Source organism: Apteryx rowi, unplaced genomic scaffold (genome assembly GCF_003343035.1).
Source record: "Apteryx rowi isolate R43461 unplaced genomic scaffold, aptRow1 scaffold_7, whole genome shotgun sequence".
NCBI lineage: Eukaryota > Metazoa > Chordata > Aves > Apterygiformes > Apterygidae > Apteryx > Apteryx rowi.
The window spans coordinates 15,112-32,626 of NW_020450982.1; the positions used below are offsets into that span (position 1 = coordinate 15,112).

General features: G+C 51.0%; 1 protein-coding gene across 3 annotated transcripts in view; it reads left to right on the forward strand.

The window, feature by feature from the left end:
* The first annotated feature begins 3,806 nt into the window (after positions 1 to 3,806).
* SSBP3 (single stranded DNA binding protein 3) overlaps positions 3,807 to 17,515 on the forward strand; it is a 59,473-nt gene continuing 45,764 nt past the window's right edge. Inside the window, exon 1 of one of the 3 annotated variants that reach the window (XM_026086942.1) lies at positions 3,807 to 3,830. In XM_026086942.1, the coding sequence (XP_025942727.1) occupies positions 3,822 to 3,830 (9 nt within the window). In that variant the 5' untranslated portion in view covers positions 3,807 to 3,821. Of the gene's footprint in view, positions 3,831 to 5,928; positions 5,950 to 11,027; positions 11,052 to 17,515 lie in introns of those variants that run through there. The other 2 variants (XM_026086944.1, XM_026086943.1) reach the window with 2 other exon arrangements.

Sequence of the window (17,515 nt, forward strand, 5' to 3'; positions counted from 1 at the left end):
AAAAGTACATATTTTTAAACTGATTGAAACTTCCTGATGGGCTGGTGGCTGAAGGTGTCAATCTGACATGGGAATTGCCTGTGCTGGGCCCCCGCGTGCGGCTGCGCTCCGGGGTTGCCGGCGTTTGGCCAGCTGGGTCCGCTGGTGCCGCGGAGCTGGTCTCCTTGCGACGTGCTTGGGTTGCTCTGGCCGAGGTCGGAGGGACGTGCATCGCCCCGGCACCCTTGCAGCACGCTGCTTTTGCGTTAGCCTGTCTCAGATCTCTCCCCTTGCCCGCCAGCGATAAAACAAGCTCCTGCGGTACCTAAGTGATGCTAAAGACGCCAGAAAACACTGGGTAAACCAGCTCCAGATATGGAGGCTGTATTTAAGGTGAGCTTTGTTTCCTTCAGTAACTTCTTCCAGAAAACCCTATCTAGATGCTTTCCAGAAATCTAATCAGACCTGGAGACCCTTAATTGACTAGTGATTTATCTGCTGGTGCCCAAATGCTTTTTGCTGGAGCTTTGCTCCATAAGTTAGCATGCGATTCGCTGTCGACTTTGTTTTAAAGGCGTCTCCAGCAGTGGGAGACGGGTGCGAACGCGTGTCTGTAGCGTTGTCTCCGTGATGGTGGTGTGCTTGTCTGCCTTAATCTCGCACTTGAAAAATGCTTAACCAGAAAGAACTTCCCTTTAAATTGAATTAATCCTTCAAGTGCTCTAGGATATTCAACATAGCTCCTGTTAAAAGGCACTTGCACAGCCCTCAGGACACTCTATATTTTCCCTACTTCCAGCTGAAGAAATAGGAATTAAGATGTCTTTAAGAGGTGTGGCGCGCAGCCTTCGCCTGAGGTTGGAGGGAGCAGCATGGGAGGAGCGGTGAGCCGGGGATGTCAGAGCAATTACCCTGCGCCGGTAATGGGGGAGGCTGTGGGGAAGATGCTGCTGGATGTTGTAGAGACGGTAAATCTCGTGCTGCAAAGAGGCTGCTTCAAGTTGTCCTGCCTGCAGAGGAGACTGGCTTCGAAAAATATTACAGTAGTGATATGAAATGCTATTAGATGAATCTCTGCATGAAGGAATCTAAGCTGAGTATTAGAAAACTTCCACTGCTTAGCAAACTGAATTTAATTTTTGCTGCCCTTTAATAAATGCTGGTTATGGAATTATGGCGCCACTGAAGCTCCTGCAGTGCCTCACTTCCTAAAGTACTAATCGTGGCAGCCCATCAAGATGGTGGCATTGAGAGACGCAGCTCTCCAAAACCCTTAAAATACAACCTTCCTATTTACATAGAAGCATATTAGTGAGCGCAGCGGGGGCAGGCTGGGAGAGGTCCTTCCGCAGGGCGTTGTGCAGCGCCTAGCACGTGGGCATCCGGCCCCGAACTGGACACCTGCTCCAACTCTGGCGTCGCCCTGCCGCCTCCGAGCCGACGCACCGAAGTTTGCCGCAAAGCCGTGCGCGTGCGTCCCCATCCAGAGATGCCGTTCTGCAGCGTTTGTAAGCCATCAGCACCAAAAAGCAGCCCAGGCCGGAGCTGGGGGAGAAGGGGAACAAGTTGAAAGATATTTCCGTGGGATTTATTGAGGTCAGCAGGTTCTGCTCGGAGTTACTCTAGCGGCCGACGCCGCCAGCCCGAGCAATCTCTGAGCCATTAGAGAGCCTCTTTAAGACCCTTTGGAGGACAGGGAATGTCCCCGGGGACTGGGCCCAGGCAAGCAGGCTATATTTAAAAAGGGAGGATCTGGGGAATTGTACACCTGCCAGCTCCCTTCTGATACCCGGAAAGAAGAAATCTTTAGTCTTTTTGTTCCGATCAGTTTGTAAGCTGGTTTGCTGGTAACTGGTAAGCTGGTTTGCTGGTAAGCTGGTAACCAGGATAACAGAAAATAAAAATAAATGATCACCAGGAAATGCAGGTTTGTCAGGAAACAATCAGCTTGAACTAGTCTGCACGGGGAGAGGGGAGCTCTGGGTGGGAGAGATCTCGGTGCGAATTTGGGTTTGCTCCTTCGCGGGACGTTTTGATCAGAAAATTACGGAAGGGTGGCCTGGATACCACCCCCAAAAGGCTGTCAGCTGCAGGGCTGGTAGGTGACGGAGGGCTTGTCACGGCCCGGTACCACTCAGCGGGGTTTTTTTTTTTAATTGCTTGAACGATGAAAGCACACATACTTGCAAATTGGGGTGATGCTAGCCGGCGGGGAGGGCTGCACCGGCCTCCGTGACCCTCGCGCCGGGCCCTGGCCGCTTCAGCCTCCTCGCCGTGCAAAGCGCCATTTGCACTCGCCTGTGCCCAGCTTCTCCGAGAAGGGAAAAATCGGGCGTGCAAACCAAAAACAGAATTAGGGATTGCTGCCAGCGCTGGGTTACTACAGGATCTTTGGGTTATAGCAGGCCACAAAACAAGTGAGTCAGCAGTACGTCGGTGTGGGGAGGCGAGCGTCAATCCGTGATGTATTAACAGGAGCGCTGTCTGCAGCGCGCGGGAGGCAGGGCTATTTTTGCTGGAGCTGGGAGAGGCGGTGGCTGGAGGAGCATGTCCGGTCCCAGGCTGCAGCCAGAGCCCGAGAGCTGAGCTCGCGCGGGAGAAACCTCCCGAGGAGTCGCGGGGTCTGTTCTGAACCCCCAAGCGCTGCGACAGGTTTCCTAACAGCTGGACCGACCTCTGTAGGGGGGTTTCACGGGTTAGGCGCATCCGTGCGAAGCCGGTGGAGCGTGGTGCTCCTTCAGGCCGGCCCTTCCAGGTGCCCTCCAGCCCCGGAGGTCGAAGGCAGTTGAGCCGGTATTTGGGTTCGCTACCTCTGCAGCCCAGTGCCGTGCCCGCGGGGGCGTTATTTATGGYGGAGGAGCCTCCGCCTGAGCAGTGGTGCCCCTTCGCCCCTCTCGGCGCGGTTTGGGCTGCTGGCGAGGCAGCTGGGCACGGAGGGGGCCGCGCCGCAGGCGGCCTGGCGCGGCCGGGGGAGGTTTCGGCAGGGGCTTGGGCGCAGGCGGCGCTTGCAGACCTTGCGGAGGAGCTGAGGCAGCACGGAAATGAGTTTCTGATAAATGAGCCGCAAGGTTGGGAGCCTGGGCATGGCGGAGGAGGGAGGGCCGCGAGGCTGGATGGAGGGTCCGCAGAGCGTTTTAAGGTGGTAACAAGCGGCGTAAATTCGATACGGTGTTGGAGAGGAAGCCGTGGGAGGGCGCGGAGAGCAGTCTGTGCCCTGTACGGGGGTGACTCGAGCGGTCGCTGCTCGCCGGGTTTGGTGCAGGGCGCCTATCTGCAGGACGGCCCATCGGAAGAGGACGCAGCGGTCAGGAGCGGGGCGTGCRTGGGGGCTCCGGGGTGGTGGAGACGAGAGAGGAGTAGCAGGATAAGTGGTTCAGGTGCAGGGGGCACCTGGGGGAGGGCAGAGAAGTGTCCCAGACCCTATGGGGTCAGAGCCAGACGCGATGTCCCAGGCTGTGGCCTGCCTGCCGTGTGAAAGGACAGGGCTTTCAGAGGAGGGAGGAGAGCGCGATGGCTTGGCCGTGATCTCTTAAAGCTGATGAGGAGAGGCAGGCTTGGCCAGAAGACAGTGGTTTTTTTTGGAGAGAGATTTGAGAGTTCAGACAGCTGATTCCTCTCCAGCTACTGCCTCATTTCTCCTTCTCCAAACTCAGAATGAGCTGAAACCATCCAGAGACGGTGCACAAACCAAGAGGAGTAAAGGGGACGTAAGGACAAAGTCTGGAGGAAAACTCCTGTGAGGCCAGGAGTGAAAAGAGGACACGGAGCCGGCGGCGTGCCGGTGCCTGCGGTGGGAGGGGAGCCCGGCGCAGCGGGGACATTGCAGGTCAGGAGCAGCAGAGATGAACGAGGTGAAGGTGGGATGTTTGGCCAGGAAAAGCTTGCTGAGACCTTCCCCGTGCGGCTGAAGTCAAATGAGAGACACCTGAGTTAGGGATGTTGGCGAGCTGGTCAAAAATTGTCCGCTGAGCGGCTGGGCTGGCAGGTGGGCCCAAGGATTTGGGGGGATTAGGGTGAGGGAGGCAAAAACACTAAAGAAAGACATCATGAGCGGGAGGGACGCTTAAGTCGGTTGAATAAGGAGGTAGGAAAGAAGTCATTAGTGGGTGGGGTGTGAGAACACCAAAGATAGCGAGAAGGCGTTCAGGAAGAAGGGCGAAGTGAGGAGAAGAAAGCAGCAGGAGAAGGATTCTTGTGAGCTGCTCGCTTTCTTCCTCTGGAAACTTCGGAGAAGTTTGTGCCGGGCGGAGGGGGCGAGCGGGAGCCGGAGCGCCTGTGCGAGCGAAGCGGGTTGTGGATGCGGGGCTCCGCTCGGTTCGCCACCGCCGCTCGCTTCGCCAGACTTTGCGCAGACACGAATAGACACGCGCGCGCTGTGCCAACCCGTTGCTGCACGTCGGACGGGCCCCATCATACTCTTTCCTGCGCTGTCTGTCTGGAGGGAGTGGGTGGGGGAACTTGCAAAGACTTCCCTGATAGACAGTTCACATCTTTCTTATTTTCTTGGCAGCCGTAATGTGTCAGAGCTAGCTGAGCAGATAGGGCTATCTCTGATCCCCGGTGATGGAGTCCTTTGTGTTTGTTGGAGGGCTGCGAGTTTTGCAAAAGAGCCTGTATTTCCTTCCGTCTCAAAGCGTTCAAACACACTACGATTTAGGAGGCATTGCTGGAGGTGCTGCCTTCAGCTGCTGGGCAGGCGGTGGAAATCCCTCGGGTACGCTGGGTCGCTGCCTTCTGGTCTACAGGAATATTTACTGCCTGCGTGATGTGCTGCTGAGGGCAGGCAGTACCTTATCTTGCCATGCAGTTAGTGCATGTTGTGGTCGGGCGGTGAAGTGTCGGGGACGGTGACATCCAGGACTTCAGACCAATAAGTCACTCTCCTGATGTCCTCAAATGTGTCATTTTGGCTGATACACTCGGTGGTCGGGGTTTAGGGATTGTCTTTAAGGCTGGAGTCGGTCCCCGTTTGAGGTGCTGTAAAAATGAACGTATTGGCTGCATAGAGCAGAGCATCTCCTGAGGACTGAGTAGTCTCACCATGGCAGCTTTCCTTCATCATCCATTATTTATTTGATTCTCTACAAACCAAATTCATTCGTGTGCACTAATTCTGATGACGATGCTCATTTTACAAAAGAGGTAAAATGAAGTATTTTTGTTCCTGATCTAGGATACTTTAATGAAAAGGAGCATTTTTTGTGTTCCTCTTTTGCAACCTGTTTCGATGTCAGTGAGATAAATCTGCAGGTTTTTAAGGTGGCTGACTGAGTATTTAAACAGCCTCAAACACTATAAAATGTTGAACACTGCTCTTCCCTAGTTTTTGATGCTCTTGATCTCAGTCTTCCTGGAAACACACGAGAACAGTTGCTATACATGTAATAAGAGTGACCAAAATGTTTGACTTGACTCATAATTCAGAGCTGAAGCTTTTTCAAGGGAATAGTTGTATGTATTTGTGCAAATAAAAAGGGTTTCGTCAGATGCATTTTTCTCCCAGTGCATGTGGTTGATTTGGGAGCGCAGCTCCACTTTACAGGTATACAAATAAATGCATATTTTGGCTTTGAGTTCACGTGGGTGGACAGCTCTGCTTTCGTTGGGTTATCAGAGCTATCCTCGTTGGAGCGAGTGGTCGTGGCCTGTTAAACTTCATTCCAAAGGTGTGTGCGCACCTTAAAACTTCTCGCCTGCCAGACAGATGAAAAACATTGGTGCCTATAAAAAAGGGCAATTCAAAAGCTTTGTTTTGGTGACAGAAATGCTAGAAGCTGGCTGGCTGGAGCACCGGGCACGCGGTGTTGGAACAGGCCTGGATGCAGGGTAGGGACCGAAATCAGACCCATACGGCGGAGGTGGGTCACATGCCCAGCGCCACACGGGAAGCCATGGACGCCTGCAATTCCTGATCCTGAGAGCAAGTGGCCCCGAGGACAGGCCTGAAAGGGAACGAAGACCAAAATGCCGGTAAGGCTGGATTAGCAAAGGCGACTGGTCCGTGGAGATGCGTGTGCTTGATGCATGCGATGGTTTTTTTAGCGTCAGTGAATGGAGAGCGAGGAAGCTGGAAGGGGCTGCTCAGGGCTGCCTTCCCCCAGCGCAGCGGTGCCGCAAAGGTGCTCTTCTTTTGTTCGAATGCTTGGGGCTTTGCGTCTTGCTTTTCTGCAGAGCATTTCGGAAGAGAACGACGAACGCTTGTCGAGAACAAAATTACGCAGGCACTTATACTCTGTGTTTAAAAATAAACACCGCCGTACAGAGCCGGAGCGGTGTGATGAGCGCTCACGTTTGCGTGTGGCTAAATGGCGTGCCTCTGCGTTCGAGGGGCCGGGGAAGTTTGGAAGCCAAGTCGCGTGTCGGGAGCAGGGTGGGCGAGCTAGGAGATGGGCGAGTCAGAGCTGTGTTTGTCAGAATGGAAATAACTGTCAATCCCATTCAATCTGTCGCCTTGTTCCCGGGGGACAATTGCAAAACAGGATTACTGGTACTTAAAAATTCATAGAAAACGTTTCTTATCACAACGTCATAATTGTTATGACTCAGAAGAGTAGAATTGCCATTTTCCTGTGCCTTTTTTCCCCCTCACTTTTGTTGCATACAGAGTCCCTAGCTGCAGCTGCAGAATCATAAAAACAGGGCAATGCTTTATTTTATGCTAACTGCTGCATTTGACTTGAAAATTATGTCCCAGTGGGTCTTGTGGTCAGCATATTATTGCTTGATTGATGGCTGTCAGAATGGCAGTCTCTGGCAGATTGCGATGGGTGGAGGAGAACAGATGCCCGTTGACTTTAGGGGCTTAGCAGAGCCCGGGACTGAGGAACACATTTGAAAACAAAAGCAGATGGGAGGGCTCTGGTTAAGCTAACTATTCTTCTCTGACCGARTGTCAGGGAGGAAAACTCGTGAGGTGGCTGTGTCACTTCTGTGCTGTTCTTACATGGTGAACTTTCCTGCCTGAAGAAAATAAGGGTGAGCCCCACTTGACGTGAGACCTGCGCTTGAACGTATGTGTGCTCAGCCATCCAGAAGGCAGTCAGTTTATGAAAACCATTAATGCAGATATCTAAAGGGCAACCTTCTTCCCTGGCCCCCCAAAAGAGCAGCTTGCCTTTACTGAGTTCATGCTCCTTTTGATGATTCCCGTTAACCCTTAGCCCAAGCGATGCACCCAAGACAAGATCTCAGCAGGCTCCTGTGCTTACCCCCTCGGTGTGCAGCCAGTGCATTTTAGAGCAAACACTGCACGGCTGCTGCAAGGACGGAAGGGCTGCAGGGTTGCRGGAGGCTCAAAATCTAAAGGCAACTCAGTCGCATTGGTCATGGTTTTCTTCTTGTCCCTGTCCTTTCTCTAGTGGTTGGATTGTAGGTGGAGGGACCTAGTGCGGAGCATTGCCATGCCGCTGCGGAGCGTGAGCAGTCTGCGGAGGGAGGCACGGAGGCAGCGGCAGGGAGCAATGCAGGGTGCCTACATAAGGGTGTGAATGTTTTGCACTCTGTATCGTATTTTTCTTGTGAGTTGTACAGGGTCACATCAATTTGAGCTGTGTCAGTGCAAAGGAGGTGGAATGAGGAGAGTCTGGGTTCGGTCTGTTCCACAGAAGTGTTTTGAATAACATAGTTTGTGGATAATATTCTGTGATGCCCAGTCTGGCATCTACATATCTTTCCCTCTAACTTTCCTTTACTTTCTGTTCCTGTAAAGGRGTTAGAAAAGACCTGGTGCTGTCTTGTGTTTCCCTTGTTTCCTGTTCCTCAAATTACGTCTGTATCTCCTTGTCGTTCATTCCTTTGCTGTTCGTTCTTCCCATCCTTCAAGTCCATCCAAACTTAGGCAGGTTACTGCTGTCTTCTCAGCTCATTGTTGTTGGGGATTGTGGGGTTAATGGAGAAATTAAATTTCACTGCTGTTTTTAAATTAATTGAATCATCAGCGTGGGCAACGGGAAACAGTGGTACCATAATGTATTTGATATGGGTCTTTAAGTCAACATTTGCTACAAAATCTAGAGTGCTAGATCTTGGCGTAAGTGATCGCTAACTGATATATTGCAGTTATGTCCACAATACAAAGGCTTCTGCTACGTCTTAAAATGTTCAGGTCATAAAGTTGAGTTGTTTTATGGTACGGTCATTTTCCATGTATACTTCCCACAGTGCTCCTAGATCATACACTGGAAAGAAAAAATATATTGCAGACGGAGCTAGCAGTAGCGCAGGGTCTTCCCAGCCTGTGTCTCTAAAGAAGTACACAAACATGCATAAAGAAGCTCTTTCTGGTGGAGAAGAATGCTCTTTCTGGGAGCAGAGAAGTGTYGAAGGTTTCAGGCTCAGAAGTTCCTGAGGTTTTCCTTAAATGCTCCTGTTTGTGTGGTATTTTTTCTGTTTTTTTTTTTTAATCACTTCTGGGGCTCTGATAATGCAAAGTTGTCTTTTTTTCTTTTTTCTTTTTTTTTTTTCTTTTAACCCATTCTCCCAAGACTCTGTTGGGCTGCTGAAGGAATTGTCTCCTGTTTTCTTTAAATGGCCCTTAATTTGGTGTGTCAAGCTCAGCTGGTAGAAGCAAGCATTACCTTCCCTTGCCCTAAACTTTGTGGAACAGAGCCTACTGCTGTGCTTTGCCGGCCATCTCTTCAGTGGCATCCTTGCGCTCCTGCCAGCGAAATCCTTGCTCTCCCTGTGCTTGCAGAGTGGCATTTGAGACCTCTCTCTCTGCTTGCCGCGGACGGAGAAAGCCAGCCTGCTGCTCTGCTGGCGAGAGGTCCGTGTCGTGCATAAGCACCACTCCAGTACACTTGCTGATAAGTTTGAGAATCGGCAAACTTTCCCCCGTGCCAGGCTCTTCTGCATTGGACTAAACTGGTGATAAAATTTGGAGTGGTTTCAGATAATCCATCTTAAAAATAGCCCYCAAGAAACCTCCTTGTTTAGCAGATTTACTGACATATTGAAGACATTAGTTCTGAGGTGCTGAAGGTGCTAAATCACTGCAAATCCACTGGACTTCATCTGCTCAGAGCAGAACTTTTCAAACTATGRAGCAGGATATATTGCTACTATGTTAATTTCTTATCATTAATCTGTCCCTAAAACTGGAGTTTTCCCAAAGGAGTGGAGACACCTAAAGCCATCTCAGTCCATAAATCTTGCGTGACCAACATCTGTGGTCTCTGCCTGTCCTCCTTACTGCATGTGAGTTGTGAAACATGGAGTTTGCCATCAGATCTCCGTGCGCTAATGGTACAATTCGTCTGAGGATGATGAATGATCAGGTTTGAAGCTGCTACTACTGTTCCTGGCAAGTTCTTAGACCAAGTGCTGCTGGGTTTTGATCAGAAGAGTAGCGGGCAAAATTTTCCCTTTCCTCAAAAGAAAATTGCAGAAGGACTTTTATTGATTTGTGGCAACATCTGGGCTTTTCATACTCGGTAGCTCTGAAATGGCTTCAGGACCTGCCTTAGAGAGAACAAACTATTCAAAATAAGCCTGAACATCTTTACACAATGTTCCAGCCGTATGGGGGAACAGAGCTCCATTGTCAGACCTCTGCTGCCTTTGGTACGCAGAGAGGGGCTCTCCTTGGAGGACAGGCTGAACTGCGATGCTTTATGTGCTTAGGGCAGCTGYGTTCTCGCAGACAGCTTCTTCTCTCCCGCTTTAGAAATGGCTTTAACTTGTTCAGTGCTGCAGGATTGTTCCTTACTGTGTTCCCTTTTGACTTGCAGGTGAATTCTTGTTCCCCCTTTTCTGTGTAGCTTCACGGGCAAATCCCGTCTCCTGATGATGGGCGCTCTACTTCATGGGATTAGTTCARTGCTTGCAGAGCGCTCTGAAATCTTTGGCTGAAGAGGCTATGCAATCTGATCTCTCTAATCTGGTGAAATTAAGGCATATCTTTGTGGATCTGGGGCACATCAGAGCCGTAGATTTCTTAGGATGCAAGCATCTGTGTAAGATAGGTAGTGGACTTGCCTCATTTTTGCTGAGAAGCRGGTATAAAATGAGTCTTGAATCACAGCCCTAAAGCTGATTCTCYGTTCTTCTGGATGGTAACACAACTATGAATTCCCTTTTCTACAACATAGGGTTAACAGAGGTCTGGTTTTAATTGACGAGGAAAAAATAAATTTTTAGTTTTATTCTGTGCAGAGCTGCTTCCAGGTTTTCACCCAAGCCCAGTTTCTTTATGCTACCCTACTAACCTGATATTCTCTCTCAATGGCTCTTTACTCCAGAGAGCACAATTCTATAAATTACCTTTAGAGTGCATCTGGACAGTGTACTACCATATCTGCATTACTGCATTTCAAGGCAAAAAATCTCAAGGCTACTTAACCAACTAAAACCTATTAGGAGCTGTCTCAATATGAATATTGATCTTAGCATTTAACTCTGTTTTGCCCAGTTTTCCTAAGATGCAAAATTTATGAGCCAGTGCAAGAAAGGCATTTTGGAAGTCAGGTTTCACTTCCCTGTTCCAAAATGAGCACACTCCAGGAGCAGCGCCAGCTGCTTCTGATTTGGGCATTTGGGTGTTTTGGGGAACAGGAGGTGGAAAAAGCTTGGTACTTGCAGGGACTTTCACAGATCAGTGCTGAAGAGCTTGTTTCTAGTGCATTATTTTAGATTTTCTGTTTTGAAGATCAAGGAAATGATCAGTTTTAAAAGTGGCAYGTGGTGGAAGAGAAACCAAACTTGCTTATTATTTCTGCTAGTTATCTCTCTAATTACGTGAGATTTGCCATATGTTCTCCGCAGGGAGAGGGTGCTGTGGGTGGGGAGGGAATGGGGGGACGGTTCTATGGGTAGAGGCTGCGTGGAAGAGGATGCGATACTCCTTAGACGCTTTGAGCCAACGTGCCAGTTGGTCTGAGAATCTTCTTAGTTTCGATTCACCCCGGTTACTTTTCTGCTTTGCTTCCTCTGTCCCCCTCGCCGTTTTCATCTTTAGCTTATTAGAAATAAGGTATCTGCCATTCCCTTCTGAGCACCTCCGCTCTGCGTGCGTGTTCGTCAGCATCGACGAGGACACGCGCCAAAGGAGCRTCTCCTTTCTCAGGATGCGGCTAGTAAGTGTCTGCAGCCATAGCTGGATTGCACTTGGATTTGGTTACGTGTCCTACGTGGTGTACGCTTCGCTGCCCTGCCACCCGAGCAGTAAAAGCCTTTGTTGCCGTGAAGCGTGCTTAGATCGTGCGAGCGCTGGCTGCCCCAGCGTAGGCAGCGTTTTGCACCGTGCGCGTGGCCTGGGCTGCTCCGCTCCCCGTGGGGTTTCCATCACCGAGGCCGGTTGGCAGGTAGCGTTCCCGYGTCGCACCAGAAAGCCACCCACTCCGCGGCGACAGCTACCACTTCTCATGCGACTGCTTGCTCTGTGATGGTTAGCGTGTTAGTGCGTACTCCAGCTTCTGGCAATGTTTTCCTACTGTTTTCTTCCTTGCCCTCTCCTGCCCCCAGTAAGCTTTTGCTGAAAAACTATGTTTTTTGGCTTGGTCCAGCCTCGCAGCTCATGTGTTTGTGGTGGCTCTGCACTTCCTAGCAGGAAAAACAGCTTTGGTCCCTTTCTGGCTGGCTGGCTGGCTGCTTGGAGCAGAAGTTTGAAACTAAACTGTATCACAGTAAAGAAATACTTATTGGCAAGTTCTGAACTTAATTTGAACAGGACTCTGCTGTTTAAACAATTGTTTGAGCCATAAACCAGAAGCCCTTAATTATGGCTGATTATTTTCTGTGGTGAATCTATATACGAGCTTGTCAGCATGAGGTCTCCTCTAAAATGCACTAGTTGCGTGTTCAGGCATCATCCAGCCTGAATGTCCCTAATAAAATCAAATGCAGACGTGTTCCCAGTGGCCTGGCTGGCTGACCAGGCGGGAGCCTGCTTGCCCGGGACAGAGACGGCTTTGCTTTCCCTTGCCTGCATCAGCCTGTGCCCTAGCCATGCGTCTTCTCTAGCTGCTGCAAACTCTTCCGTCTCCTCTGCTCTCAGCAACATTTGCAAAAGAAGAAAGCATCGGCTGCGCTTCCCTCAGAGGAGCGTAATACCCAGGGACTGCTGGGTATGGCGACGGGCCCTGGGGAGGCAATCGCTCTCCTGCAAAACCTGAGAGCGTGGGGCTACAGGCAGCACGCAAGATTTAAATGCCTAATTGCTCGGCTCATTTCTTTTGAGACTACAAGTGCTGATTTAGACAGTTGCCAGGAATTTCCTTAAAATCTTGGGATTCAAGTGGAGGTGCAGGAGTCTGTCGGTAGGCTTCTTGGAGAGGCCAGCTTGGCTGCGAAGAGCTGAGCACCAACCACCCTGTGCGTCCTCCCAACTGACCCCCGCTCTGCCCGCCTTTCGGGCGTCAGCCAGGCAGGTTGGGGGGGACACGAGAATTTGAAGTGAATGGGAGCTGAGAGTAACACCAGAGCTATTTGAGACATGGACTCTAAGCTCCTTGGCTCTTCAGTTTTGTTTAAAAATAAATAGGTAAATGTTTGTGAAGGGGTCCTAATCAAAGTGAGTCTTGCAGTAAGTTGTGGGATGTGAGCGACTGGACCGGGGTGGTTCTCCGTTGCTTTCTGCACTCGCTGCCTGGATCCCCTGCGCTAATCTCTGGCCTCTCATAAACCTTGCACTCTCCGGCGTCCCCCCCTTTGCGAAACGTGGCGCTGGCACAAACGGACTGCTGAAGCAGTGAAGCCGYCGGCAGCCCACTGTCAAGCGTGGGGGATAAAACCACAGAAGACAGATCTGTCTTGTGAACTTAAGTCCAGGCATCTGAAGTGGTGCATGTAGTGATGGGAGAGGTGGTGAGAGCTCCCCAAGCAGCACGCGGGCAGTCAGCACCATCGAACAGCCCTCGTTTCCCTAAGAACTGGGGCAAAAACATGTGCCTCAGAAGTCTGTCCCTTGAGACATCCCCGTATGAAAGATGTGAAGAACAAGTTTGGAGGTGGTCTTGTTAGCCAAACCTGGAGCTCCTGCCCCATGTGTGGAGGAGGTCACTTTGGGATGGTGGCTTACCAAAATTTCTCCTCACCCTCTGGAAAGAGTAGCACTGTGTGTGCGTGGTAGGCATGCCAGGAGGCAACGTCTGGGTCCCACCACTTTGAGAGCAGGTCCTGTGTCTCCTCCGTCAGCCTTGTCGCGCAGGGTACGATGTCTTCAGCTGCAGTGCATGTTGTAGCTGCAAAACCAGCCTCCACATGCCTTAGGGAGCTCAGGTACCGGCACCAACCACCGGCAGCGTGCTGCAGCACATCTTGTACGCTCCCACTGGGGACCCCGCTATGTGCTCGGGTTGGTAGGACCTGTTGGCATGGTGCTGGGGCCTGATACTTTAGCTGGCTCAGGTGAGAGCGGCATTGAAAAGCTAGTGCAGATAAAAGGCTCCGTAGTGCTTTTGCAATTCCCAGTGGCACCCACGCCTACCATCGCCTGGATTATTGCACCTTGCTTGGGAGGAACAGTCCAAGCTAGAGCCCTGGATGGTATATAACAGCTGTCATCGCTGCTGCCTGGAATCAGGCGGCCGTATCATTTTCCTTGTGGCACAGATGGTTTTAACACTTTCCTGTTCCTTTTTTCTATAATTAACTCGTGTTTGCAAGTGGGAAGACACTTTTTTTTCTTTTTGGCAGAACCATCAAAATCTCCTCGACTATATACTTTTTTAAAATCATCATGTGTCTATCCCCAACCGCATTCTGTTGTTTTTCCCAGTCTCTTTTATGGCCCCAATGAAGCGGTGTGGGCCGCTTCCCCCCCGCTTTTTGCTGTTGCCTCGAGGTGAAATCTGCAGTAATTCCATGCGAAGGAGGCCCAGCTTAAAGATGAGAGTTAACGAATCCGGTCAGGGCTGTTGCGGTAAAGGCGATACAAAAGCCGAGGCCTGGGGGAAGATGGAAGAGGCCCTTCCCTGCAATAAGAGCCTTTCGAATCCACCTCCCGCTTTGTGCGGCTTAGCRGGGTGCTGCGCTCATAAAAGCGCCTGGCCTCTGATGTCACTTCCTTGCAGTATCTGGAAAAAGTTTTCCCAGGATGGGAATTGCCTGGCTCCTAGCTCGAGTAATCTCGCAGGTTGCGTGCTGAAATATCGAAGGGGTTGGTTTTCTTCCCGGGGCTGCTGCCGTTAGTTCCCCGAACACCCCATCGTGTCGGACAGAACAGCAGGTTTGGGTCAGTGAAGGTGCCTTGGTCGTGGCTTGCTGGGCTGGAGCTCATGGATCGGGTTCTGGGCACCTGGAGGACGGGATGCCGTGCGTCTGCGGTGTCCTGCGTGCCTCCAGTGGGTGCTCCCCCCACCCTGCCCAATTAGGCAGCCCGGCAAATGAAACCAGGTCTCGCGCAAGGAACCTCGCTGAAGGCTCGCATCCCAAGACCAAAAAAGTCCATGTCCTTTCCCAACCTCTTTAAGGGCCTTTCGTGATGCGGAGGCTTGAACATAACAAATTTAAGGCTTTTTATTTTTCCTTCCTCAAGTGTATTGTATTTAGTGCTGAGATAGATGGTGTTTGGAAGTCACTGTGGACATTTCAGGGAGTCCATCTGGATGCGTGCCTTTTCCGTGCCCTTCCAGCAACGGGTTCCCGTCACACCAGGACAAAGAGCAGAGAAAAATCCAAGAGACTCGAGATTCACCGTTGCAGAAGCTAAAAGCTAGTCGCAGGAGCCAAGTGTTACACAAGCCTTCTGGATGTTACCTCTCCTCCTAGCAGTCTGCCAGCTTTTCTCACGGGCCCTGTTCTGCACTCCAGTCCCCAAACTGCAAATTTGCAGACTCAAAAGTCTTCGGGTGCTCAAAGGTCAGGCATGGGCGTGAGCTGGTCCTGGACTTGGTGCTGGCAGCAGGTTTTGAAGGCTGCAGGGCTCTCCGACCGCAGCAGAGAGCCCGGGTTACCGGAGAAGCCTCCCTGGGACGCGCGCGTCAGGGTGTCTTGAGACCGAGCATGGCTTTGCAGATGGTGACCTAAAAAGTGGGCCCTGGTGGCAGCAGCGCAGCGCTGGGGGCCCGCGGCAGCCGGGCCAGAGACGCGTCCGTGCGAGCCCTCTCGGCAAAGCGGGTCCCGGCTCTGAGTGCAGAGAGCTGAGTAGCAGCTCCTATTTATGGATATCGGGCAGCGGCTTGGAAAAAAAAAAACAAAAAGACAACGCAGCAAACCCCAAGCAGGAAGTTTCCATCGGCAGTTCACGGCCACAAGAACTCCCGGTCTTATCACATCGCTGCTCGCTCATGGGTGTAGTTCAGATTCGAGCCAGCACGGTTTGAACATCCTTGCTGCTCTCAGCAGAGCAGTTCAGACAGCTCAGAGTCATGCTTATCCCCTCCCTCGTCTCATCTTTTTCTATTAATCTGTTGGACTCTTTGCCCACCCGCTCTGTAACCAGGTTTTCTTTAATGCTGTCAGTCTAAACAAGACCTTGCAGTGATACTTAATGCTTTCAAATCACTCCCCCCCCCTTCTCCTGCTGTCTAAAAGCCTTAAGCTAATTTTTTTCCCCTCTCCAGACTAGTTTTCCTGCCTCACGTAATAGTTTATCCTTGGGTCAAGGGGCAGGGGTTTGTGTGCTGGTTTTATAGGGTACCTTGAGAGTCTGCTTCAAAAAGCTGCCAGTTCATAAACGTGGAGTTTGTATTAACATTCTTCTGATGGGGAGAATTTCTCTTACAAGTGCAATAATTACGTTTGGTAGACCTTAAGCAAAACATAGCTTGAACTTTAGTCTAACCGGACTGCCCGTGCTCTGCGAGCAGCAGGCAAAAAAGCGATTAATAAAAACGATGCTGAGCTGCTTGTATCAGAAATCTTCCCGCAGCTTTGCGTGTGGAGGCGCCAGGAGGCCCTGCGGACGCGGCCCTTTGCGGCCAGGTTGCGCCCGCGCTGCTTAAGTTACCGAATGCACGAGGGACTTTTCGCCAGGAAAGCCCCGCAACCTGGCTGCATCTGGAACGGGCTGCGCGAAACTTCTCCCAGCGGGGCTGAAGCAATTTAGAAAACACGCGGTAAGGTAAATAAAACTTTCGAGTGGCGTTTCCTATTTCACGGAAAGGTTAGGTGAAAAAAAAGCGTTGCCTTTAGCCTTTTTTTAAACTGTCTCTTTGCCGCTGTTTGCTCGGAGCGCGAAGGGCACCTCGGCCGAAAAGCGGAGTGACGAGTTAGCGCCGTGTCTAGTGCTGCAGATGGCTTGTTGGGGTGGGAACTTGGCTGGTGCTGGCAAAGTCTTGAAGACTGCAAGATCTTTTTTTTTTTCTTTTTTTTTTTTCCCTTCCCTCTAAAGGGAAAACAAGACGTCCTTGGCTAACAGTAGCTAGGAAAAAAATGTAATTATTTGTCCTCGGTATCCTTGCATTGTGCATTTTCGGTACATAGATGGGGTTGTGCCGACTCTTTCCTTTCACAGGGTTGTACGATGAATTCCCTCTCCCTTCCACAGATACGCACCTTTTATTCTCCCTTGGAACATACCTTAATAGTTAAAATGCTCTGGAAATTAAACTGTTTTGATGCACCCTCCTCCTCCTCCTGAAAAATCCCGTCCTACCAGTAGCTGAAAAACTGAGCAGCCTCCAAGCTAGATTAGCCCCTGGCTTTTCCCAACTGTGAAGAAAGCCACCAGTTATTGCAAATAGCGCTGAATTACACGCTAGCTTACGTCAGATTTACTCCTCCTGTCCTTCGCTCTAGCTGCTCTATTAATTTTCCAATGCCTCAAGCAATTATTGGACCTGGTAAACAGTATTTTCGGGGCAGCACCCACAAATAACTGTGATAAACAAAATGGTCTATTTAAAAAAAAAAAAAAAAAAGGGAATGGGCAGCTACACTTGTCTTGGTTTAAAGAGTATTTTTAGTCCTAACTTTCAGCAGGTTGGTGACCGACGTAGGTCTTCTCTCAGCCCACTGAAGCCTGCAGCCGGGTACCAGGCTGGACGAGCGCTTCCCCGGGGAGCTGCGGGTGGTGTTTCCCAGCCTGGCCACGCTGCCTTTTTGGGAGGCCGGTTTGGGATGCGCATGGTTCAAGCTCCGTACGGCTCCGAGGGATTTAGCCGGTGCTGGTTCGGAGGATTAGACGCGTGCGGGGAGAAGAGAGGAAGGGAAAGTTGCTGAGCTGGTGGGGGAGAGACCAGGGGGAGATGAGGAGGGGGCAGGATTAAAATGCCGCGCGGAGGAGTAACGCGAAGGGTCTGCCAGGGGGATTTGCCGGCTGGAGCAGCTCACCGCCTTGCTCTCAGTTTTGACGCCTTCACCGTTCTCCGCTCTCAAAGGCGGTTGCAAGTGGGGTGCAAAGTCTGTTCTTTGCTCTCCGATAGGTGGGAGCTTCAGCTGCCTTTAATTGCAGATAGATCAGACTGATTTAAACTCCCCGTGACCTTCTTGTAAAGCAGAGAACACGCGGTGTGCCGAGGAGCTGGATTGACGTCTCGGCCCGCGGGAGCCGGCTTGCCCAGCCCTGCGGGAAAGCCACGGGGCTCCTGCAGACTGTTAGAGCCTGATTTTTTTTTTCTTTTTTTTTTTTTATCCTATGAAAAATGCTTGTCGTCAG